At 40.9% G+C, this 26476-nt stretch overlaps 1 protein-coding gene across 1 annotated transcript in view; it reads right to left on the bottom strand.

The window, feature by feature from the left end:
- ntn1a (netrin 1a) overlaps positions 1–26476 on the bottom strand; it is a 66243-nt gene that overhangs the window by 27502 nt on the left and 12265 nt on the right. Inside the window, exon 3 of the mRNA XM_083929135.1 lies at positions 1368–1556. Within this exon, the coding sequence (XP_083785261.1) occupies positions 1368–1556 (189 nt within the window). The remainder of the gene's footprint in view (positions 1–1367; positions 1557–26476) is intronic.

The following is a 26476-nucleotide window of genomic DNA, read 5'->3' as shown; positions in this document are numbered from 1 at the left end:
CGTTTGCTAAAAAGTTTTTGTTACAGAGGCATGAAGCGTGCTATCGTGGCAAATGCACTTGCAAAGGGAAAGAAAGTCTTTTTTTAAAATGTAATCAGGGTAACAATTGTCTCAGTCACTAGAAGCCTAAATAAAATCTATCTTGACATATCATTGTCTTGTCCGAACATCTGAATCTTTTGCAGATGTTTTACTCTTCAGACATGCTTTCTGTCATACTGACTGATTGGTCAGTTTATTTATTTACTCCATAGTGAATGATGTGAGAAAACTCAGGCTTAAACTGTCAGCAGGCAGCTAATATTTCCTCTTTGGCAGTAAGCGCTCTGAAACCCCCAAACAGGTATGCATGTATTTCTGTATGTGTGTGTGTGTGTGTGTGTGTGTGTGTGTGTGTGTGTGTGTGTGTGTGTGTGTGTGTGTGTGTGTGTGTGTGTGTGTGTGTGTGTGTGTGTGTGTGTGTGTGTGCGTGTGTGTGTGTAAGCTGTATCTATGAGGAGCGACTCTCTCCTTGGCTTGTTTGCACAGGGATTCAGCTCCTGTTATCTTTCCCTGCAGCTACAGAAGAAGTGAGAAAATACCCCCCCCCCCCATTTCTCCTCCTCCTCCCCCCTTTTTTCTTTGACCCTTATTAGCTACGGTGAGGGCTGATGGCAGGTGATTCATCCAGCACTAGAGTAGTGAGCACACCTGCATGGGGGCGTGTTCCTCTTGTCCTCCTCTCTTCCTCTTCTCCTCACCCTCCCTCCCATCTTTCACTCTCTTGCCACTCCTCTCCACCTGAGTTTTTTTTTTTTTGCTTTGTCTCTGATTTTTTTTCTCTCTCTGTGCTGCATCCCTTCCACCGACTTCCACTGGGCTTCACATTCATCTTTTGACCTGCACCGGGGATCACTTACCACCTCGACTCTGTTTGTTTTGCTTGTCCTGTCATCCCCTCACCCTTCCCCACCTAACCCACCCCCCTACACCGCTGAACGAAGCCAAATAACTCAACTGTCAATGAAGGAACACCCAGCCTGACCCGCCCCGTTCCAGCACGACCTCCACAATCCCTACAGACCCCCAACTCATCTCTGCTGACAGAGGGAGATGAGGGCGAGACAGGCTCAGGAATGAGGAGACAGCTGCCCCCCACCCCCACCCCTACCCCCCCCCCCCCCAACACACTTCCTGTAATTCGTCTAAAACTGTTTCCTATCAGACCTAAATAATCTCAGTAGCGGCTGGTATTTCGCCGTGGATGTCTTCTGATGAGATCTTCGAAGACCGATATCTCACAACTTCTTTATTAAATCAGATATCTGGTTTGTTGTTCAACGCGTATGTTAAAATCTTTCCATGGCCAGAAAAAAAAAGAACTTTACCTTTGCAGGCTTTCCTGTGTGAGATAGGTTTGGACAGATCTCTGTAGTAGCCCTCCTTGCAGTAGTGGCAGTGACGTCCAGCTGTGTTGTGGCGACAGTTGAGGCAGACTCCCCCGCTCTTCCTTCCCGACAGTTTATACAGCTCCATGTTGAAACGGCACCTCCGGGCGTGAAGGTTACAGTTACAGGCTGTGGATGACAAAAAAAAATGCAAAAAATTATTGTTAAACATAGAATTTGTTCCAGTTATCAACAACAAACTATTTTAACAGTTGATAAAAAAACTACAGTGTTTTATTGAATCTGTATTAAACATTAATTGGGGTTAACCAGTAAGGTGCCAGGTTTGTGCGAATGATTAAAAAGCATGTGGAGAGCAGGTGATCTTCAAGTATCGCTTTTTGAGAGTTTAAAATCCTCTAGATATCCCTTCAGAGGAGGGAGGGACGAAGGCATGGCCCGCCCTGTTGATCGGCTGGTTAGATTTAGGCATGAGGAGTTGGTTAAGGTAAGGGTAAGAATATCCGGATACGCAAATCAAAGGTTGAGTAGGGCGTGTCATGCCTTCGCCTAACCCTCTGAACCATCCATTCTAGCATCAACCCCTTCAAAACTCATTCATGTTATTCCGATGGTCCGAGACAGATTTAAGTGCTTAAAATCAAATTTGTGATGAAGTATACAGTAAGAGCTGCTCCATAGACGATGAATTGGGAAAATATGTTATATATGACACTGAGACCTCCAAAGGGGAATGGAGTATGTTGGTGCGTTTTCTGTTTCACAACTGAAACGCTACAATAGAAATAAAGCTCATTTGAGTATAACAAAGAAAAAGAAAAAGTGTCCCATTCATTGTCTATGGAGAAGCTCCAGACTGAAACTTGATGACTTCCCTGGTTCCTGGCTTTGAGATAAAGTAACTCATGTTCACAAGTATTGTTTCAACCTTGGAAATAACATACTGGAATTCTTAATTTAGGTGGTGTTTCCAGTTAAAGATAGGACAGTAAAAACCCACGATGTTATGGTATCAAATACAAACTTAGCTTCAATGCATCAGACTGGGAAAGAGGGATTTTGGAGAGATGAAAAATCATCAAATCAAACAAACTGTCAGGCCCCAGTGCTGTAAGCTAGATCAATATCCTAGGCCATGGAAATAACTTATTGGAATTCTTCATTTATGTGGTTTGCCCTTTTAAGTGTACTCAGTTTAAGTCATGATGGGGTTAGTCTCACTTGTGAGAGTTGCCTAATAATTTAGCATGAAGCAGAACTGCTTTTGCTGTGGTTACCTCATGTTTTATTGACTGTACCTTGTGTACACATTTATAATGGTAGTAAAACTACTGATAATAATATAGAATTTTAATGAAAATGTCCATCAGAAAGTATTTTCTGTAGCCGTAATACATATTTGTAATTTGCATGCATTTTTGTTTGTGTTGACAAGACTTACTTACTGAGGGAAGGTGAGATAATGATTTCAAACACATCCCTTTCCTACCTCTCTCTAGTTGTCTTTTTCTGTCTCATACTCTACTCGTCTCTCCCTTTTTATTTCTCCGGTTCTTTTCCTCAAGGTCCTCGCCTGCTCTCCAGAGTCCAAAAACTGTACTAAGCAGAAACTGAAGGCCTCCTATTACCATTCCTCCGTTCCCTGCAAATCCCTCTAAGCATGTGTGAGACCCCTCCCTGCAGCTTGTTTACTGATGAGTACAGTTGCCGGCGCTACGTTTAATTAGCCGGCTAATGTTTATTCATGACTCTCTGGCAGCGGAGTGAGGCGTACGTGCCCAACTTCATTAGGGCCGACCATTCGAGACACCGGTCCTCCACCACCTCCACCACAGACACATTCATGCATTATTAACAGCAATGCTTCTGATACAGTCTGTGGCTCTGCCTGTATAGGTACATCCTGTAATGTATGTGTGTGTGTGTTGTGTTTGTGTGTGTAGTGTACGTATCGAAATGGCCGATATCTGGGTCCAACTGGGGTCCCCTGGTTGGTGCATCTCTCTTCTGTGTTTTTTTTTCTTCTGCACAACCTTTTCAAACAGCTCTTTTCATCATCTGCACATCATGATGGAGGAACTCTTACTTTCCCTCGGCATCCCGCAAACATGTGTGTGTGTGTGTGTGTGTGTGTGTTTGTGTTTGTGTGTTCAGTGTGTGAATTTGTGGATGTGTTTATTTTCTGGATGTGTGTGGGACCCCTGAGACTCTCCGTCTATCGACTCCAAGGGCCTAATTATAATATATTTTCTAAAATACATGTCAGTACACATACACACACACACACACCCACACACTTGAGCAGTCTTGAGCATCTGCATGTATGACTGTAATGCCACAAGACTAAATATAGATTGAGTCACCTTGAGTAAATTTGGGTTAAAACGATCATATTTACTCCCGTGACCTGTAGACTGAATTTACACCTATCCCTTCCTTAAAGTGACACAGATCTGATGCTTCCATTGTCATCTCAAGCTAGATTTACACCTGTGCATGACTCATGTTGTTAGTCTTTCAGACAGCAGAGCTGGAAACCCCCTGAAGCCCACTGACAGCCACAACCCAACAGTGTGTGCACAAAACTGTTGAAATATAAAAGGGGTTGAGGGATAAACGTTCATAAAAAATGATTTCATGCATCTGTATTTTGTGACTAAATTGGCATTTTATTTTAACCACAGAGATCAATTTACAACACAATAGATTAAATTCTTCCGCGGTTAGACAGCCCCTGAAATGATCTGTGTCACTGAGCTGGCTGTCAATCCAGCCTGTAAACGCCAAAGGGCAGGGTCAGTCTCTGGGACACACTTGATGAAAGTTACCTCTGCGCCCTGCCTGCAGGTAACAGGGATCACTGTAGAGGGGGAAGTTCAGTCAGTGGAGGATCAATGCATGGTGTCAGACCTGCAGACACGTCTCTGTTACACTACAAAGATGCTTTCACACCCTTCCCTAAACGAAGACAGGGGAATTCTAGCCTACCAGACTAAACTGCCCCGGTGAGAATAATGCTGTTGTACTGGAAGGCATGTTGGATATTAAAGAGAAGACAAGCTGGATGTGAAGGTGTGGGGCAGAAGGCCACATTGTGTTTGACGGTATCATACTTCATCCGGTATTATGTCAGATAATGGAGACGGGTGAGAGGCACTTTATCTAAACTCCCTGATACTGGACGTGATGTTCACACAATACCCCTTACATACTGAAAAAAAAGAAAGGTTTGGAAAATGTTTTATTGATGGCACCATTCCAAGTGTTACACGGACTGTAAAGAAATGACATAATCCCTGCCCTGTCCAAATTAAAAGCACATTGAATGTAAAAGAATTGAACATTTTTTGAGCCTGTATGCGGTTTGTCTGGCATGGGTTTATCAGGTTTCCTGCTGCGTTAGAAGACAACAGCTCGTCATTCAAACATCTTAGTGTTGTCCGTTCGTGCTTCCGTACGACGCAAATAATCAACTTGTGTTTAAAGATAACAATATACTGTAAATCATAAACAAAAAACCCAGTGACAGAAGACACACTGCTCTCAACATTTTTCCTCAACAAAGATTTCCTTATTATTGCTGTTTATTCATTTTAATTCAATCCAATAGCGCATCTGCATCAGATTCTGTACACACTGATATGTTGGACAATATGTGCTCCATTTAGTGATTATCATAAAGCAAATAACCATCAATAAATGATTATAATTTTAGAGTGGTACATATTTTTGTCACCTTACCTCATGTTGAAGGGAAAATATGCTAATTTCAGGTTCATATTTGTATTTTAGGTTGCTAGTAGAACAAGTTAAAATGCTTAAATTTTCAAAAAACACATTATTAGACTCATACTGTCTGTCTGAATATACCTGTATTCACCCCCTCTCTGAAACGTTCCATTTCTGTCTCTTTAAACCCCCCTCGAGAAAAAATCAAAACCCCCGTCATCGCTGATTGGTCAGCATTTCCTCATCTTCCTCTCTTGGTGTTTGTGCATCATCATTGCAGCTGGGGAATGACTGTAACTGCACTGTAGAGGCATTTTCTACCTATATATGGTATAATTGTGACATCACAACCATAAATATATGAGTTTTGATACTTTCAAATTTTTTATATAGCAGCTTGACCTGCTTAATAATAAAAAAATAAACATGGAAATCTCACTTTTTAAAATATGGGACCTTTAATGTACCATGATGATCACCCTGAGACCGCTCCTGTGTGTTATGATAAAAAAATCTTGAATTTCATATATCAAGATAGACTGAACAAGACAATACCTGGTTGGGTTTGCTATCAACCACAAATACATGCCTACCCATTTAAGTATGAATGTCAGTTTGTTTTTAATTTTCAGTTAGTTGTGTTGTGAAAATACAGTTGTCAAGCCAAGAGAACAAAAGCATGTTTGATAAATTCACGCCTGGTAGGAGATCTGTGATTTTAACCTTCCAAACCAAAACCACAGCACAACATCCTCTCTGACACCGTAAAAAGCTTGATAAAGTGGAAAGAGATTTTATTAAAATTCACGCATCATGTATTTATACTGAAGCAGCAGCTGTAGCCTTTTTTTCTCATTTGAGTAGAGCAAAGTAAGAGATAAGAGTAAAAGGCACCAAGACGCATGCTGCTGAAATACCTGTCGTCTCTTTCGGGAGGACTACTATGATAAGAGTGCTAAATAATGGCAAAGAGGACCATCACTGGACACACACACACACACACACACGCGCACACACACACACACACACACACACACACACACACACACACACACACACACACACACACACACACACACACACACACACACACACACACACACACACACACACACACACACACACACACACAAAACATTCCTCACGCTTGCCCTTTACAACCAGCCAGATTCGGGGTTTCAGCCCTTCAGAGGAGGCACAAAAGCTGAGTTGTAGTTTATTTCAGCCAAGAGCCAAGCAATCAGCTCACACACACACCTTCACAGCAAACAAAAGTTACTGCTACCATTCACACACAAAATACACAAGCAGCACCAGGTGCACTTTAAAGAAAAGTTTGCATGTGATTCACCATTTCTCAAGTGTTAATATGAGAACGGTAAACAGGAATGCATAAGAATGAACTATAAATATAAGAAAGACATTAAATCTATCAGTAGTTGAATAGCTTTGTTAATTATAATTAATGTTAACAAAGACTATGGTTTCCTTATAAGATACCTTCAAATGTTTGGTCTGTTTTCAATCAAGTTAACTGCTTCAGGCTGGATTAGCGAGTCAGTGGGCAGCTGTAACCGCCCCCCAGGTGAGCAATAAAGAGAAGTGTGAACTGATACCTTTAAAACAAGAGTAATTAAATTAGCTGGATAAAGCTAAGCTTACCCTAAGCTTTTCAACACTTTGTGCACCACCACACTAAAATGACAAAAAGCTGCATTCGAGTCTTGCATCTGTTTTGTCCTCCAACTGCAGGATTTGACAGGAAACTGATTTGTTTATCGGGTGTTGCTGTTTCCCGCATATCCTAGGGAACACAGGGCCTCAGAGCAGCTTATGAGTGTGTTTTGGAAAAGTTGGCTAATTAGCTTCTTTGAGTGGTTCCCAGCATCTATCAACTGACCTCAGTCTCGTAGCAGCACAGAGGCGGCCTTCCCTTGGCTAATTAGAGAGAAAATTCAAGCAACAGAGCTGGAGGTTGAGGTTAAGCTCATCGTACTTACGATAAGCCTGGTAATTGAGTGATGTTGGTCACAGCCTCAATTTGTTTTAAAGAGACACTCAAACAACTGATCTCTGCCACTTTCACTCTAAATCCATGTGTTGGATTTGTTGTAACTGCTGGCTGCTCACTTCCCCTAAATATAAAGTCACAAATAAATAAAAAAGAGAAACTATCAGACCATAATACATATCTAAATATCCACACTACTCTCATCAACATTCTCAGTTTTTTAAAAAAAGGTTTAGGGAGATCACAGGCTCTGTCAAAGATTTTGCTGCCATTTTTCCACAGCTCTCTCTCTCAGGAGATTTCAGCCGCCCCAATGGCGTTACCTCCAGAGCTCACCCAAACAGGACAGACATCCAAAACCCAACACCAGTGCCTGCGAGCAGGGGACCAGCAGGAGCTCTACTATTCTGCTTTTAAACAAACACCAAGGGGAGTCTACACATGACAGTTTACTTTTAAACCTATGGGCGCCCCCAAAAGTAATCACATTAACTTCTGAAACCCCCTCAAGAGAAAATGAAAAAATATTGGGTGTCCTCAGAGGGAGTGGAAGTTTAAAGTAGTATATATTCACTATGAATTATTTTTGCAATGTTTTCATAAACTGTGCCCCAACATATCTGAACAGCTTGATACTCCTCCTTTTCTGTATGGTGCATTAAATTAAATCATGGCTTTCTGTAAAGCATCCCCGTAAAAATCCCCCCCATATAAACACACACACACACAAAACTTGCCCCTTCAGGCTTGCCCTTACATACATACACACAGTAATACCATGCTGGATCCTCTCTCTCTCTCTCTCTCTCTCTCTCTCTCTCTCTCTCTCTCTCTCTCTCTCTCTCTCTCTCTCTCTCTCTCTCTCTCTCTTTCTCTCTCTCTCTCTCTCTCTCTCTCTCTCTCTCTCTCTCTCTCTCTCTCTCTCTCTCTCTCACACACACACACACACAGCTAACAGTCATATTTTGCATTACGAAACGTATTTGTTGGAGGCATTAACGTTAACATTAGCTTAGCTATGCTGAGTTTGTTGCTAAGACAGAAAAAGGTCTCAAACTAAGTTAATTTTCTCCTGATCTGTCAGTCTGAAAAATGACATTGTAAGGGAGATATGTGACTTGTGACAATGGGTTCAGTAATTACTATAGTGACTATTTGGCTAAGTGAAAAGTGATAATCCATGTTCACGGGCACTTCTCCGTTGGTATCAATACACTCAGGAACTGTGGCTAGTCTCCTAAAGAGCCAGAGCAGAGGAGAAACAAACGACACAAGAAATTACTATGAGCTGCATCGTCTCACTTCCATGGTCACCATCTGAACTCATGACATCTGCATGTCATTTACATGGGGAATGACTATAACCATCGTGTAGTTGCACTTTCTACCCATACATGTGCAGTAAATAGTAAAGTTGTGACATCATAACCATACAGAAGTCCTGATGGCTCGTTTAAAGGCACAGTTTCTGAATACGGACTTTGTGCATTTCTCCGTGGATTGAGTGTTTTGATACTCTCACAGTATTTACATAGCACCTCAACCTGCTTTATAATAAAAAAGACAAGGAAATCTAACTTTTTATGTGACCTTAAAAAATAACTGCATTCAATAAACGCACATAAAGTGTTATCAGAAAAATTCAAAACAAAAATGGCACCTTGAGTGTTTGACATATATCTTCAGATTTAACAGTTGTAGTTCAAGCGTTGTTCGGTGATCTCTAACAATATATCATATTCTATAAAATGATCATATATTTTGTGTGTACTTTAAATGACATTTCTTTTTATACTGCACATGGGTGAATGGCGGTATATGAGCTCAGATAACTTTGCTGACTGGAAAAACGTAACAGTAACTCGATCAAGAAACAGCATTTCAACAATTGGCACAAAGTGACAAAAAACAACACTGGAATTACCCTTTAATGTCTGGGATTTCTTCTCAAGTGCAGACAATACAAACAGTCATTTTGTGGCCAGATTAACTCCGTGTTGATATTTTGTCAGGGAGGAGTGATTTAAAAACATTATCTTGGTGACAGGTGACTCCAGTGCCTCTTGTTTGTCTGATGTCGGACCACACCAATTAAGAAGATGTGATTCACCGACGATGGAATTTCACTGCCAAGAAATGATCCGTTGACTGTTTCTCCCAAAACAACTAAAGAATTTGACTTTTGTAAGAGCCTACATAATAACTGTTGAACCATAACACAGAGTGATGTGACATTGCAGTACTGATATATTTATGTGTGCTCTGTATCCACTGTATGTTTTGCTATCTGTTACATATCAACCAATACATGTGTTTCATGGCAACAGTTTGTTTCGTTTCTTATAAATTAGAACAATACAGATTTTTATCTTGTGTTTGTCGATCCAGACACTGCCACGAGGCAGGAATTTCCAAAGAAAATGAGCGCTAATTGAGGGATTGAAATGATAGAGTGCTCGTCTTAGTGTTTTGTGTTTGATTCTTTGGATGCAATTATGGCTTTATATAAATATAATTTAACATTACCAGCTAAATGGATCCTGTTCCAATTAATTTGTCTTTCGTTACTTGTTGCCATAATATGTTTAATTGCTGTATGGATACTATAAATTACCTTCGGACAGACACAGGAAATCCAGTGTAATATGCAATCAGACGCTCTTTCTACAATGCAATATATGTGTTTTCACCACATATAACATATTTAATCTGAAGAAACACAGGACTTTATCACACAAATAACAACGTCCATAAACTTTTGAAATGAGTTAAATAGAAAACTAAACTCCTCAGTGACAAAAAACAAAAACTACTTTTTTTACATGAACAAATATAAATGTGTTGAAATCCACCAAACAGAAAGACATTCTTTATATAAAACCAAGGGTCAAAAACACCTTTCACAAAGTAACCCTTTCACTTTAATTTTTACTTTTAATTTTTAATTTTTAATTTTTAATTTTTATACCCTTATTTCTGCTCAAACACAATGCTGCAAAATTACACAGAGCCAAGAGTGAGGGTTTTAGAACAATTCAAAGAGAAAAAAAAAGAAGAAACGAGTGGGAGAGAGAGATCACGCTGGTGTCAAGGAGGATGTATGAAGTGTATGTGGAGTTTAAGGTCAACGCTGGTCAGTGCGTATTGGGGAGCACCCTGGGAATGATATGAAACTAGGGTGATTGGGCCAGGGTGAGTGGGAAAAAGGAAGAGGCGCCCACTTGCAGAGATTATATCAGGCTAATTTAATTCCTTTATTGCAGCCAATTAGCCGCAGCACTTTAGCCCCCTGTGAGCCCTCTAGCCCTCTTAATTCAGTCTCTAATGACCCCAGCTAAACTCTGGATCTCAGTTGCTCCCAAAGAAGGCCATGTTTCACAGACGCTGTATTTTTAAGAAGCAGTTGGCCTCAGACACCATACCAAGGATGAGAGAGAGAGTGACAAAAATACAGAGATAGATAAGGAAGAAAAACTAGTAAGAAAAAAAGCTGGGGAAAGAGAAAATGAGGAGGACAGAGGAACAAAAAGAAATCCCAGGCCTGACTCGGGGAGACTTGGCTAATTGAGATCAAGTCACACAGAATATTCATCAGTCCTGCAGGGTTATCAGAAGCAGATTTAATATGCGGTGAGGACTGATTTTCAGTGGATGGATTCCATTCGCCGTCAAGCAGCCTTTACATGCTTGTCTGACCTTTTTTTCCCCTGCATCAATCACTCTGTTTATCTATTTATCTTTTCTTTATTTCATAATTTAACACTCTGATGTTTTCTCAGATTTGGTTAAATTATGCAATTCCCAGTGCAGGCCGGATGAGTCTACGGTGCATGCTCTGTCAGTGGGTGATAAAATCTGTTTATCCGACGGGCGCAATTAAAGAGCTGTGAGAACCGCCTCGCTTCACTGCAAGCAGGGATCCCTCATGAAGCTATTAGCAGTGGAGCGAAGGTTAATGTTAAGCAACAGATTTACAGTAGACTGCAGAGTAAACACCCGCAGACAGGGCACAACTCCATGTATACACAGCTAGTATACAGTATTTAAAGTATGAGAACAATTTTCCAGACATACTGTACTGAATGCATAAATTATTATGAAAATTGACATTTTTTTATCATGTACATGAATATGTATGTTTTCATCAAGTACCGGAAAACAAATCTTTGCACTGAAAAAACGACTGCACCAGCATTAATCAAATTTGTGACTGCATACATTATCATTATGTATTGCCATTATTATGTTCACTTTTCCCCAAAATTTCTTTGATTCGTCTGCACTCATAATTGTAATTTCTACAATCTCTGCTTTTATTATCCTGTGTGAATGTCAGTTAGAAAATCAACTTTCCAGGACAAATTGAAAGAAGGTCTGTAATAACAGCATCATAAAAATCCCACTTTTTGCAGTTATGCCCTTACTGATTTTCCATTGCTGCAACTGCAAGAGGACGTATTATTTTTCGAAAAAAAAACATTTTTGAACGGCATAATATTTTGGCCCCAGATACACACAAAGCTGACATTTTCAACTCAAAAAATGGGCATATTTTGGTGTGAATTAGAGAATATTAAGCTTTTATAAAGAAAAAAACGTACATAGAAATAAAGGGGACTTACATTGGATACAGTTTTTAACTCCAAGCTTGCTGGTACAGTGCCTACAGAAAGTCATGATACCCTTTTGAAATAGTCATTTTTTGTTTTACAGCCTGAAATGATAATACATAAAAGATATTTTTCCAGCATGATTTACACATTTTGCCTTACAACATTCAATTGAATTTTTTTTTTCAAAATGAATTAAGAAATAAATAAAAACTAGAAAACTATTGTTGGAAAAGTGAGGAGTCCCCAGATTTAATACTTTGTGTAGGCACCATTTGTTTAAATTACAGCCACTCGTCTGTTTGGATATGTCTCTACCAGCTTTGTGCAGCTAGACTGGGAAATATCTCCACATTCTTCCTGCAGAACTGTTCGAGTTCAGTCAAATTCTGTGGTGAGCGGTGATGGACTGCACTCTTCAAGTCCATCCACAGATGTTCTGTAGGATTCAGTTCAGGGCTCTGACTGGGCCACTCTAGGACATTCACCTTCCTGTCCTTTAGCCACTGTGTTGTTTTTTTATGGCGGTGTGTTGGAAGTTGAACCACCTGTCCATTTTCAAGTGTCTAACAGAGGGCCGCAGGTTTTCCGATAGCTTCCTTGATCAATCTTTTCCTGTCTCGGTCTTCCAGTTTGGAGGGGTGACCCGATCTAGGCAAGGTCTGGTTGATGCCATATGCCTCCACTTCTTGACAATACTCTGAACGGTACTCAGAGGGATAGTTAAAGCCTTTCAAATCTTTTTATATTCTTCTCCTAACTTGTGCCTATCCACAACTTTAACCCGGAGCTTCTTGAAAGTATGTTTCCAACCTTGGTGAATTATTTGTGTTACCCTGCACTAGTAGGAGTGGAATCCTCAAGGAACAGCTGATTTTATTCTGAAGTAATCAAAGCCACCACAGTTGATGTCAGGTGGATGCCAAAAAACTTGGTGTGCAATCTGGAAGGTGATTGGTTATACCTGAGAATTATATAATGGTTATTCAATGATATTCTAGCTTTTCATTTTTTTGTTAATTTTCAGAAATTTTGAAAAACAAAATTCACTGGAATGTTGGAGAGCAAAATCACACTAAGACACACATGAGAATCACTAAATCACACTAAATATATATATATATATTATCATTTCAGGCTATAAAACATAAAAAGTGACTATTATATATTTGATTATAAAATATTTTGTTTTGCTCCAACAATGTCAGAACTGGTTGAAGTAGCATAAAGCTAGCTGAAGTTGTTTATCTATGCCCAGTAGAAGATGCAATGCCTGATAAGAGTATTTTCCTATTATCCTACTAGCTGGCAAACGTTTAGAAACAAATTGAAATCACTAATGTGATTGTGAGGCCTTTGACACATTAACACCATTTCAGATGTACAGCCTGCTCCTGCTGAGCTCAACAGCCCATATATTCACTCTCTGTCTACATGTGGGGGCTAATAAGGCCTTTCCTTTTTCAAGACTCTAACTAGCCACACGGAGGCACAACAACAAAGAAAGGCCTAATGGCCTCCAATTTCCCGCATTAGTGCCCATTTAATGGCTGACCTGCCCTCTCGTTAGGCAGCGCAGCATGGGAGCACTTCTCCGCCTTAGTGCGTGTGCACACACACACAGTCCTTCTGCCCTCCACAGACACACTGCCTCGGGCCCCTGCAACACTTCCACCCCACGCTGAGACCGCATAATAGGCCAGTTTGTAAAAGGGCTGGCCTGTGATCAGTGGTGCATCCATTTGCTGAGTAATCAACGGTCTTTTGTCTGAGTGGTGTGTGTAGAGCAGTATGTGTGTGTGTGTATGTCTGTGAGAAGGTGTGAGTGCATGTGTTTAAAAGCGTGGGCACCTGCGTGAGAGAGAAAGGGAGGGAGATTCTCTCTGCCCATCTGTCTCTATTTGTGCGCCCATCGCTCTCAAAATGCATGTCTCCATTTGAGTGTATGCGTGAGTAATTCCAAGATAAAGTGGCGCTGCCTGGAAAATATCTCCTCCAATTCATGTCTATGGGAAAACACCAGCTGACATACAGTGCAGGAATAAAGGGAGCCCGGTTAGAGCCACAGAGGGGCTGGTGAGAGTGCGTTGTGTGTATGTCAGCTATGCCATAAAAATGCCATGGGTGGAGGATGACATGGCAGGTCCTATTCAGGGCTATGGCAGTGAAAGGCCCTTTAGGGTGAAAAAAAGATTCCTTAGGCCTGTCAGGTCCCCATAGCTCCCCTGTGAACAATACCGGCTAAGAGCAGCTGTCTTAATAGCGTGAGGGACTGACAGCTTTAGGAGCGGTGCAATGCTCGGAGAAGCATCCACGCAAACTTTAGCCCAAACAACGCTCCGCTGTGTAACAACATAATACGATCTAACAAGATAGTGCACTGTTTGCCAGATAGTGAACGCATCCTGTACATTTCTATTACACATAAGTCTTTAAGGAACCTGAGCTGACAGTGTTGGCAGAGTCGCATCACCTCAACGTTCAGGAACCTCATGTGTGAACGGATGCAGCGGCACAATGGCAAAAGATCCTTCCTGAGCGGGATGATGATTGGAACTAAATGGATTTACAGTTTCCTTAGCGGGAAGACCAAAAATCTTTGCTTTCACTTTGGAAAGTTTGGTTTTTATTGAAGGGCGAGTGGGAATGATTGAGAATGGTGTGTAAATGTATTGTTTTTGACTGATGGAGCAATGTTTCCCTTTCAAATTAAAGGTGGATTACTGAAGCAAGCGGCTGACGTTTCTTTCTGCTGTGTCTGATCTGATAATCACAGTGTGAACGTTTTGAGACTCCTCCCCCTTGAGTATTAGCTGTGAATCAATTGTGCAACAGTTCGCAACCACAGTACAGCTCCCCGCCATCAACCTGGCTGTCAAAGCCAAGTACAACACGGTTTCCCGAGTCTTTGCTCTCTATTGTTTCACATCCAGCCATTACCTAACCCTGTCTCCCCAGCCTAGAGCCTCACATATCCACAAACACCGCTCAGGCTTTCACAGAGAGAGGACGCGCATCGGAAACACACAAGACAGATCTCCAGATCTTCCCTAAACAAGGGCTCTCCCTGCTCATGTCAAATATCACCTCCAGTCTATTTACTCTGAGAGTTTGGTTTCTATGGGACTAGCGGATCCATAGTGTTTAGGGTTCACATAACTCCTGGCAGGTCGTCTTGTGCGTTGCCGGCCCCGAGGCTGACAGGGATGGGCCGGTGCTGTCAGTACTAGACAATGAGACAGAGCTTACACTGGGCTAGCTCACGCTCCTCCATAACTGTGATTCATACTAATCCCACAGCCTCCGCAATTAAGGCAATCACTCTGCTCCGACAACGTTAACTAAAGATTTTAAACCCACCGTATTATAGCAGAATGCAGTCGGCCAACACTGATTGGCGGCCGTGAGCTGAGAAAATAAACAGTGTTTGAAGATTAGATGATTAGAAGATTAGATGAGTTAATTTGGCCCTTCAGGCAGGAAAAAGGCAGAAAGCATGTCCTCACTCATGAAGACAAGGGATATCTTCATCAACCTTTATAATGGTGCATCTTTCCCTTTCTTTCTTGCTCTTTTTTTTCCCAAACACATTTTCTACAAACAGAATGTGAAGAAGAGCCCTGTGGGAGAAGGCACTCCCTACCTTGCTTTGGAAAGTTTCCCCATATTGAACTGACTCAGTCTTGAGGATAAGCAGATGATTCTTGGATTAGGGATGAGATCGGAATGCTCTTTTGGATTTCTTTCTACTGGGCGAACGTTTATGGTTTCCATTGCCTAAAAAAACGCACTTGGCATAAGGTGACCTTGAAGCGCTCTTCTCGGAAGTGTCTAAAATATGACTGAAATTATCGAGAGATGTATTTTTCTGGAAATTTCTAATTTTCATGGTCACCTTTTGTTGAGATTGAAAGTTCATTCTTGACCTTGGAAAGATCAGTTGCTAAAAACATCACTAAAAGGTCCACTAAGTAGATGTTCTCGAGCTTTCGATCAAATGAAACGATCTTCCTCTGCACATGGAGCTGCCTGGATGTTCAAATTTTCATTTTATCTGAGCACTTTAAGGACTTCCCATCCACGATGGTTTAAAACTCAAAATATTTTGTCAATCTGCGTTCTTGTGTGTATGTTCAATGTCCGTATCCATTGTAATGGGGATGACTTGTGTATCCCAGAATACTTTTCACACCGATCAGCAGTGGCGGAGGAGAAAATTATTTTTTTTAATTTGTGTCACAGACTGTGGTTTTAAGATTTTTTTTAGGGGAGAATTTAAGGTGCCTCTCTAAATACCAAGTACATCAGTAATGTTTATTTTCTTCATTCAAGCCAATTGACAAAAAACGTCCTTAAAAAGTTCGGGAAAAAAATGAAAATCCATCTCCTGAGGAAGATCATGTGAAAAGTTTGAAATGTCTACAGCAGCTACTGACCTATTATTTTATTGACTTTACATTTTGGGCCCAAAGTTCTTCTACAAATTCATTAATCTCCATAAAAAGTTTTAGTGTAATCTCTGTCATTGGTCTAAACAGTTGTCGATGGAACAATATTTTCAGGGGCCTTATGATCAGAGCACAAGAAACCCACGCTCACAGAAACACTGTGGCCTCACCCCTCTGGGCAGTAAATGCTTAATTTAAGCTCTGCTCAACACTGTTTTATTGCAGGCTCATTAGCAACCACAGCACCGTGGCCATGCTAAGCAGGTGGGAAACCTTTGACCTTCACAAACACCCCCTACATTCCTTTGTCAAGTCCCCATTACTAAGTTACCACTCCACCGAAATGGGCCGTGACCCTCCTCCTCCTGCCTTCCCTTTTTTCCTCTGGGGAACACTGGGCCTTCCCTGCTGCAGATGTCATTAGTGAGTGGCACTCTGGACTGTTGAGACAAATTTCTCTATAAAATTTATAGGCCATGAAAACGGCTTTCAGTTGGGCGATCAAACAGAGAGGACAGGGAGAGCTGAATTATGTGAAACACGAGTCAATCTCGTGACAAAGGGGAATGGAGGAGTGAAGAGATGGAACGTAAAATAAATAAATCTCAACTAGACAGGTTTAAAAAATAAATTTAAAAAACACTGCTCTTCCTCCTTCTCTCCATCCATCTCTTTTCCCCTTCTTTTAGTGAAACTTGCAATGAATTGTGAAGTGGAAATGAAGTTCCACTACTTAGCTGCCTGACCTTTTGTAGCTCTTTTACAACCCGCCAATTACTATTAACACTGTCGGGGAGCAGCTTTGGCTCGAGACCAAGTTGTAATGAAAATCATCTTAACAGCCCTGTCTGATTGCTGTGAGTACCGGAGCTCATTGAGAAAACGGCTGTTTAAGTGTCAGTATGCAGCGGTGGTTTAATGCATGCTTTACTTGTGCATCACTTTGCCGGATTTCCTCAGAACTGTTCTATAATTGAATGACAGTATTTCAATTGTTACGCAAAGATCGCACACTATCTGGCTGTAATCAGAGACTGACCCAGTCACATACAGATTAAAACCAGAGGATGGTACAGTAAGGCAAACTGTGCAGGATAGGTTGATAGAATACTGACTGATATAAAGGTATATAAAGGTTACAGAAATGACAAACCCACCACATTGTGTACTACTCGGCCGATGGTCACTGCGCAGTGCGTGGTTATGCACCCATATAAACAAGCATGTAAACAGACATTGAGGCTGAGTTGTCGAAGTGTGCAATCAGAGAGACATTTAAACTGTCTCAGCTAAGATAAATCAGAACCTGGGGTCACTTATCATCTTGGTACATATCACACTTGACAAAGAGGGAGTATCGGCAAATGGCCTATCCTCTAAGCCCTAGCCCTTTTATAACACTACACTACAGATGAATGTACGAGTGTATGTAAGAAAAAAAATGTAAGAGTTCAAATGTTTTTACAGTAATTGGTCTTACATTTATACCTTAAATGTAAGACCTTAAAATTAAAATAAAAACATAGGCGTACAGTACAAAATGATCATGATCATCAAAAGTTAAAGATGGTATCCACGGACCAAACCACCGATAATAACATCGAAAGCACAAGTGAGTGTTTTATTAAGTAAACTGACACTTAACAGTTTAATACGGTGTCAGAGTGGATGGCAGAGGTTGAGTAAGTGCAGGCAAAGGATCTATGGTTCCATGAAATTAAGCGTAATGTACATGGTAATGCTTGAAGGAGCTCATACTGTCCTCCAATATGATCTGACAACACATATCCCACATAAAAACACACCAGAAACATCCATCTGATTTGTGTATCAATATGAGATCCGGGGATTAGCGGGAGATACCAATCTCGGGCACAGCGGGAGAAAGGGTTTAAAAATTGGTAGAACTTGCGAAAATCGGGAGTGTTGTCAGGTATGCACTTCTTTACTACATCATCAACTACCATCTGGCCTTGAAGGCAGACTTTATGCAGACAGCAGCATGTGGGGAATGATGAGCGAAGTTTACTTAAAGAGGTCTGTGTGTCTGTGTGTGTGTGTTTGTGTGTGTGTGTATGTGTGCGTGCGTGCGTGTGTGCGTACGTGTGCGTGTGTGTGTTGTACATTTTTGACTTCTTGCCACCAAGTCAAGCACAGTTTTCTATCCAGAGAAGGGGGTTAGCGGGAAGCCACTGAAAGCCATAAATCTGAAAGCCCACAGCACAGTTCCTTCACTTCTGTGACACGTTTATTGCCGCCCCTCCCCCCTCCTTATATTGTCCAAAGCTCTCATCCATTTAAAAAACTGCACACTCTTATACTATAACCTGAATTCCTCAACGTCCTGCACTCTTTTTTTTAACCCCCTCAATATGTGTGAGCAGGGGGAGGGGATTTATTTGCTGTAGCAGCCTGCGTTCTCTCCGTGTTCTATAGGCTTTAAAGTTCGTTAAGCAAAGATCCTTTGGTCACAAATGGAGTGAGAAGCCTGCAGCAGCCATTGCATACGTCACAGCTCTGGCAATTTTCTTGGGTGAGGCAGAGTGGAGCTATATGTGGAAAGATGAGCTCACAAATAACGGATTTTAGCCGAGGCAGATGTTGAGACACTATACAGTAGGATAAAATGAACAAGATGACTTGTGCACAGTATTTGGCCAGGGGAAGCATGAGTAACAAGTGAGTCTGTGATGGACAGGGAACACCAGTGAATGACAAGATGAACTCCACGGTTACTCCGATTACACTGATTACACTGATGAATCATGAGTCATTCGCAATGATCAGCAATTTTGTGACTTCATTACAACCACTACACTTAAATTATGGAGTTGCCTTATGAAACTCTGGGGAAAGTGAGTACATGCACAGTTACAGTAAGTGCTTGGGAGCAAAGGGTTTGGATATATTTCAAAGTGTATGCAAGCGCATGCATCTCTTTTATGAAAGATGTTGTCTTTGGGCTCTAAAAAGAAGTCTTTGCTGTGTCTCAGCATCAGAGAGTCATGAGTTATTATGAGATATATATGTAAATGTAACACAGTGTTTTTTCTACTAAATATCACTTTTCGTATAAATATTAAATCTATTATTAAATTATAATGAACAAATAATGATATCAGATATTAAATATCACTTTTTGTAGATACAACCACAGTGATGGCATGCAGACAGGTGGCAGATTATGCTGTATACGTATATTGTTGTATATAACTCTACAGGGCAGACATCTAGAAGTAGATAGAGAAAGGCAAGGTGTTATGGGCATTCTCTGATTAGTGGAGGACTTCTTTCTCACTGCAACCATAAATATAGAGTGCAATTACTGGAATTAATATTTTCTTTCCTATAAGGACATCATCAAAGACGTGAAGACAATGTTGAACTCTGACGTTGTTTAACTGGCCAGAAATGCTAGCTCTTCTAATTCAAAAGAAACAAACATTTGCGAAATTAAAGGTCAGCAAACTGATTTGAAACAATTTTGTAATGAGAGGAGTCATCCAGATTCAGTCGGTCCAGCAGCCAAAATTGCTTGTAAGTTAACTAACAAATGTATTCAATAACCTGTGAATTTAATTTAATTTCTTTGAAGAAATTATAAAAACAATAACAAAAGCTGATTTAGAAAGACAGCATGACATAACAGTATACAGTAATGTTTGTATTTAATATTTTGTCAATTAAGTTTAAAAAAACTTAATGAAACACTATAATATACATACAGTACATTACATACACACATGTGTTTCTGCTGCTCTTCATTTTTATCTATTTTTTGTTATTTTGTCATTATTTCCTCCACTGTATGTAACATATCCACTTCAGCTCAACACATTTTATTAATTAAGCAGATATCTTGGAGAATAAGATTCTGCCAATAACTGTAAAATTTGGCCTAGTTCATTATTATTATTATTTTAAAAAAACAGGAGTGTGTTGCCAGCCTGCAGCAGCTGCGCCTTAAGGCGGTGTGGCAGCTGGTTTGGTCCATGCAGATTGTTTCTGACATTGATGGAGCGGAGATGTTTTTACTGTACTGGCTCCAGAACCACATTTACTGCACTCCTCTACTGTGGCATAGTGCCTACTGCTCAGTATGAATTAGGCCCTCGTGCACACAAGCAAGCATGCACATCGGTACACGCACACACTGCATATACACACATTTACATACATCCACTGCTCTAATTGCAATGTTGGAACAGTAGCCCCACAAGATTGTTTTTTTTTTTATTCTAGGGGAAACTGTTTTCTAGCAACAAAAAAAATCGCAGCACTTCATATCCTCCGTAACCAAATGTGACACTTCTGACTCAGGCAGGAAGGATACAGCTGGGGAAGTGGAGAAGGAGGTAAAAGAGACCCCTCTGATCCAGAAACCCAAAACCCCATTGTAATTTAGTCATCGGTAGAAGGCAATTAGCGAGGGAAGGACTGGTCTTTGCCAGAGCAAGCAAGAGGCTGACAAACGCTGAGAGTAAACTCTGCGTTTTGCAATGAAAGCACAATTTTTCTGTGCTTATAATGTGACAACAGACAATGGTTGTTATTTCTAAGATAATGGCAAGTGCAAGTTGAAACTCAGAAAGAAAGAACAAAGAAGGTTTTCTTGGTGGAAAGGAAAGCAAACAGGAGGTAAACAGCATTTTCTGAATAGAAAGATTGCTACTCTTGTTCGACAGGGAGGGAAATGAGAGGAGAATTTATTGAAGCTCCCTCTCACATAAGAGATTAAAGGCAGGAGGTGGAACGCCTTTCTATTTGTCTCATGTCTCATTTCAAATGAGGATTTATTTAGACAAGGCTGGGCCAAAAGTTCAATTTTTTGGGGGGAATGCTGCAACAGACAGATTGTTGCAATACTTCTGGGTGATAAATCACACATTTTGGTCCAGCTCATCATTGTGGTTCACTTATTATAATAATAATTATGATTAAAGGAAGACTGACACAATCTAGTATGAAAGCCCTGTGTTACAAATGTGACTAAAACTGAAAGTGAAAAGATCTTTTAATTTGCTAGTATATTGAAACATACTGTATTGAACATAAGACATCATTTGATAATAAGGTTCGGTCAAGCATTTTGATACTTTCACAGTATTCATGTAGCACCTCGACCAAACAAAAACTCACTTACTATAAAATGGGACCTTTAAGGTTAAGTACGGCTAGTAGAGAAAGATCATGGTTACGTCAATTGCAGGTCTGTGATGGAAGATGAACTCCGATTCTTTGCATGATAGTGGGATAATCCACATCCCGAGCTACCCATATTTTTCCAGCTCACTATATAAAAAGGACACACTACTTCCTGCGTGGTTCCAATTGTGAGATGCAGAATCACAGGTATACTGGGCTGAAGGAGAGGGATTTAAAAAGAGTAAACACATTATCGGTTTAGGGCTGCTGAGGAAAAAGAGGCTACATCTATATATCGTGTCAGTTTACAGGTTTCCATCCCAAATACTATGACTATTGAGCACTCCTCGGCTGATGGACACTGCTTTCCAGTGAAATGTAAGTGGTTGTGTACTTTATGTCAAGAATAATATTGCCCCCAATGATATTGATTCTGCAGATATTTCTTAATATTTGCTCTGGCAGGAGGCTGACTCTCAGCTGCAGGATGATTGCGCTGCTCAGTGGACCAGGAAAATTGACTATAATTATCAAATAGGCCACTTAAACTTAATCTAATGAAAATGACTTCAGAAAAAAGTTTGACCTCTTAGAGCAGAGGTTTTTTTTTTTTTTGTCTTAGCATCTTGCAGCAGAGTGAAAACCCAGCAGAAGGCCCTTCCATGACATTTGATATGGATCAACTTGATCCTGCTGTCAAGATTTATCAAATCTTAATGGCTGCATATTTCTGAAAACACTTGTTTCAAATATCTATTTTCCCATCTGTGCAAATACCCCCCTTGTCAACACATTCACAGTTTACCCATTGTACTGTAATATACACTGCTGTGTCTAAAATATGTAATCCACTGCGTTGGCAAGAGAGGTGTCATTTCCGATGAGGTCACCGGCTGAAGCAGCAACCTTACCCAAACACTGCTATTCTTTTCCTTAAATCTCACTCTTGAGTTTCTTTTTTTCTCTCTCTTTGTTTGTGATCGCCTCATTCTTTATTTTTTCACTGACCTTGTTTGTTATTGGGGCTCCGAGTTCATTTAATTTCCCACCCACTGCTATGGAAACCCCTCACAGAAACCCAATACTGTCTTTCTTTCTCAAAGTGGAAACTGTGCTGCTCGATGTTCCTGGGTAATGAAACGGTGACTGTCACATGAGACTGGACGGAGCCGCTGGCTTTAAAGACTAAGTGGTGGAGTGATCTTTATTTTCTGTCTTGACCAATCCGTTAATCCAGAGGTAGAGCGGGTCGTCCTCCATTTGGAAGATCGGTGGTTCGATCCTCTGCTCCTCTGGAAGATTTTCATTTAAAAAAATGTCTGTTAGGTTACTATCTATCTCTGAATAAGATAAAGCGACGTTGATGTTGCCTATGGCCCACTAATGAAAGCCCTTGCATTTGCAGCATTATGAACTGTCAGTGGTTGGTGGTGGTTGGTCAGTCAGAGACATTAGTTGGAGCCAACGCAACCGACTCGCTATTCAACTCACTTGTGTGTGAACGGGAATACTGTTTTATTCTGGTCTCTGGTCTCATTGTAAGTAAAACATTGCTATGGCCAAACAAACAAAGAATGCTGACTAAAGATGATGGAACTTCAAAAACAAGTGAAAGTGGAATTCAAAAACACACCTGCAATTATGGAGTATCTCCATATGTGCTGCCAAAGAGAGCAGAATGGAGATCTTCGAGATTTTCACATTAAGAAGTTGATGTATGGAATGTCGCACCTGGCAATTATTAGACCTGAAAGGAAGTGACTAAATAAACTATTGCAAAACGTTACATAATAATTACATTCTATATCAAACTTTTAACTCCTTATTTTAACCCCTTTCTGTATATTCTTCATTTTCATGTTTTGTGCCATTAATTACTAATGTAATACTCGTTTAGGGAATATTTACCTCTGTCAAGGACATTATGTTTTGAGCTTGGTTTGTCTTTGTTTGTCAGCGGGGTTACGGAAAGACTACTGGCACGATTTTTATTAAACTCGGTGGCATGGTGTAGCATGGGCCAATGATGAACCTATAACATTTTGGAGTGAATCCAAATCATGCTGCATTAACATTGCAAGAGTAAGGGCATTTGTGCTGCATTCGTAAGGGGCCAGAGTAGTCAGAAAACACTAGGTTTTCACATTACATTAACATTGAGAGATAGGGCATACCTTGGCGGAAGTCTGCACTCTGAGTGCCCTTCTAAGTTTTTCTAGCATTTCAAGAAAACAGTGAAAGTGCACTGGAAACAACCCCTTGTCAGTGTATGTATTTCTGTACAAGGCATACAAATAGCTTAAGTCAACCCTGTGTCCTACAGTAGAAATTACAGTAACCTAATAATATTTTTGACATCACATAGATTTTGCAATTGGTTTAGGATTATGTTTAGGAAACCACAACACTTGGTTGAAGTCAGGTAAAGGCTGTGGTCTCGGTTAAATAAGTGAATTGAAGCACAAGACAGGACGTGTTTACTTTATTAATGTTTAACAGGAACCACTATCTTTCCCTAACCTAACCTAAACTAAACTTCTTTTGATGCCCAAATCTAACCACACACGACCGCATGAGTCGTGATGCGTAAAAGTCCTGCACTTTGTACGGCCACCATCCAACGATTGATGTGCAGTACATACATCAGCTCTCAGTGCAGCTCTTCCTATAGAACAAAAAATGTTGCCAGGAAACATAATCCAGGCAGAAGTTTTGGAACAACTGGGATCAAAGTATATACAGTAAATGCAATTCATAGGAGTTAGGGTTGCAAGAATAGGAGTGAGCTTAGAATAAAAAAAAGGTTACATTTAAACATTCTAAAAAGCCACAAATTAAAGAGAGAGAGGAAAACGGCTGCATCGGCTACTGTTGATACTCCCACAGCACCCTGACAGACCAGGGGAAAGATGAGGCCGAGGAGGAACGCATTTGGAGCTACCTATCTATCTACCTCTTTCTTCACCCCTCTCTTTTTGTCTTCAGGAGAATCATCTCCCCGCAGTTATTGCTCATGCTCCACCTCAACTTTGATCTACAGCCAACGACCTGTCCTGGTTGCACGGGAGAAAATACGAGAAGAAAAATACAACCAAAACAAGGGAGGGGAGATAAAAAGATGTTGAAAAGCATTATACAGATTCTTTTTTTTTGCATTCAGATGGACATCTGGATATCTACAGAGACCTGGCACATAATCATTTCAATATCAGCAAGTGTCTCTGGAGGTTAGAGAGCAGGAGATAGACACAAGGAGCGAGACAGAGGCCAAGTTTTTCTCACTGTGTCATACAGGTCCAGATCTTGGCTTCAAAGAAAACACAGAGGGGCCCCATATGGAAATGGATTTTTGCCATGAACTATCATCTCATAACACAAATATTACCATTAATGACTCAATTTCCTTATAATTTCCTTATCGGCCCCCTTAATTAGGCCCATTTGTTTGCTTTGTCATTCTCCAGTGATATGGGCCTTATGTTATTAGAAGCAGAAAGGGGTACTCATGGGAACCTGACGACTTATTCGGCTGGAGGAGGGGGACCCCCGCAGCTGCTGAGGAGACCCCGCAAACACACATTAGGACTATAGAGGCAGCCCTCATCCTGCAACACCAAGACCCAGCAGCAGTACTGGAAGCTATTTATATAGCACTCACTGGTAGCATGCTGAGTCAAGGGCCTCTCCTCTGTCTTTATCTCTCTCCCCTTCTCTTTTTCTCCTTCTCACCCTCCCTCACTTTTGTGTCTCTCTTTCATCCCTGTCTCTCTTTCTTTAATGGGCCTTCCACAGAGGAGCTAAATCAGCTGAGGCCAGTGCTTTGCAAGCTTCTCTCTGCTCTCTGCTGGACACCGAGCCTAATTAATTGGCTGTATTGTCCTAGAGGGAGCAGAGCCAGCAATGGGAGAGGGGTTAATAGGCAGGAAAAAGTGTTGGGCAAAGGAGGAGAGGGCATGGCTTTATTCTATCAGATGCTCTCCATTTCTTTTCTGAAAGACAGAGAGTGTGAGCATGTGTGTTCTTGTGTCTGAGGTGACGTGATAGAAAAAAATAAGAGAGAGAGAAAGTGTGGATTCCCAGCCCCTCACCCCACTATTTGAGTCTCTTATCTGTGAGAGCTAATGAGTGATGGATTAACCTGGGATCACCCCTGGCGAATTGAGATGACCCCGCAAACTTACCCTAAGTACCCTCCCAGAAGTCTGCATTCCACTTTACACAACCAAACAAGTACACACACACACACACACACACACACACACGCACGCACGTAAGCACGCACACACGCACGCACGCACGAGCGCACACACACACACACACACACACACACACACACACACACACACACACACACACAAACACCAGCCTTGTCTTAAGAAAATGTCATCCTCCTTAAAGGCAGGGATCACATTTTAATGTAAATTCAGGTTGCTTGTTGAGTTTAACCGATAGTAACAGCAGCAAAAACAATGAAGTAAATAATGATTTGCAGAGTTTCCAATTATCCAGATTTCTTCACTTGACTCCAGAACGATTATCATGTTTTCAGTTGGGCTGGAATCTCATGGAATATGTAGGTGTTAATTTGGGACAAATCTATCCAAAACGAAGCTGCAGACATGATCCCGGACTGTAAAATCTTTGAACTTTTTCACTATTAATTAGAAATCATACAAATTAATCTAAGAGTGTTGCCTGCAAAGTATCTTTCCTTAAGTTTATTGTAAATCTGTCTACTTTGTACTGACCTCTGCTGACTGAGATCACTTTGTGCAACAGTGTCAACCTGCTGCCTGCAAATGCAGCTTTATTGACGCAACAGGCTTCCACCCTCAAAAACAAAAGATTAAAAGCTGACATACGACTCTCAGCTGCCTGTATTACTATTGGATATATAGACAATCACAGGACCACAGACACAGACACAGACACAGACACACACACACACACACACACACACACACACACAACTATGACTTCAAGGCATCCAAAACTACCGGGGGCTACAAACCTCCAGTGACTTGCTGGCTGCCACACACACTCACACACAGCCTGCGCCATGACTTATATGGGAAAGACAAAGACGTTGGTGATAAATCACCATCATCTATTCCAACCACATGCACACACGCACGCACGCACGCA

Source organism: Echiichthys vipera (genome assembly GCF_963691815.1).
Source record: "Echiichthys vipera genome assembly, chromosome: 2".
Lineage (NCBI taxonomy): Eukaryota > Metazoa > Chordata > Actinopteri > Perciformes > Trachinidae > Echiichthys > Echiichthys vipera.
This window is presented reverse-complemented; position numbering and strand designations above follow the sequence as displayed.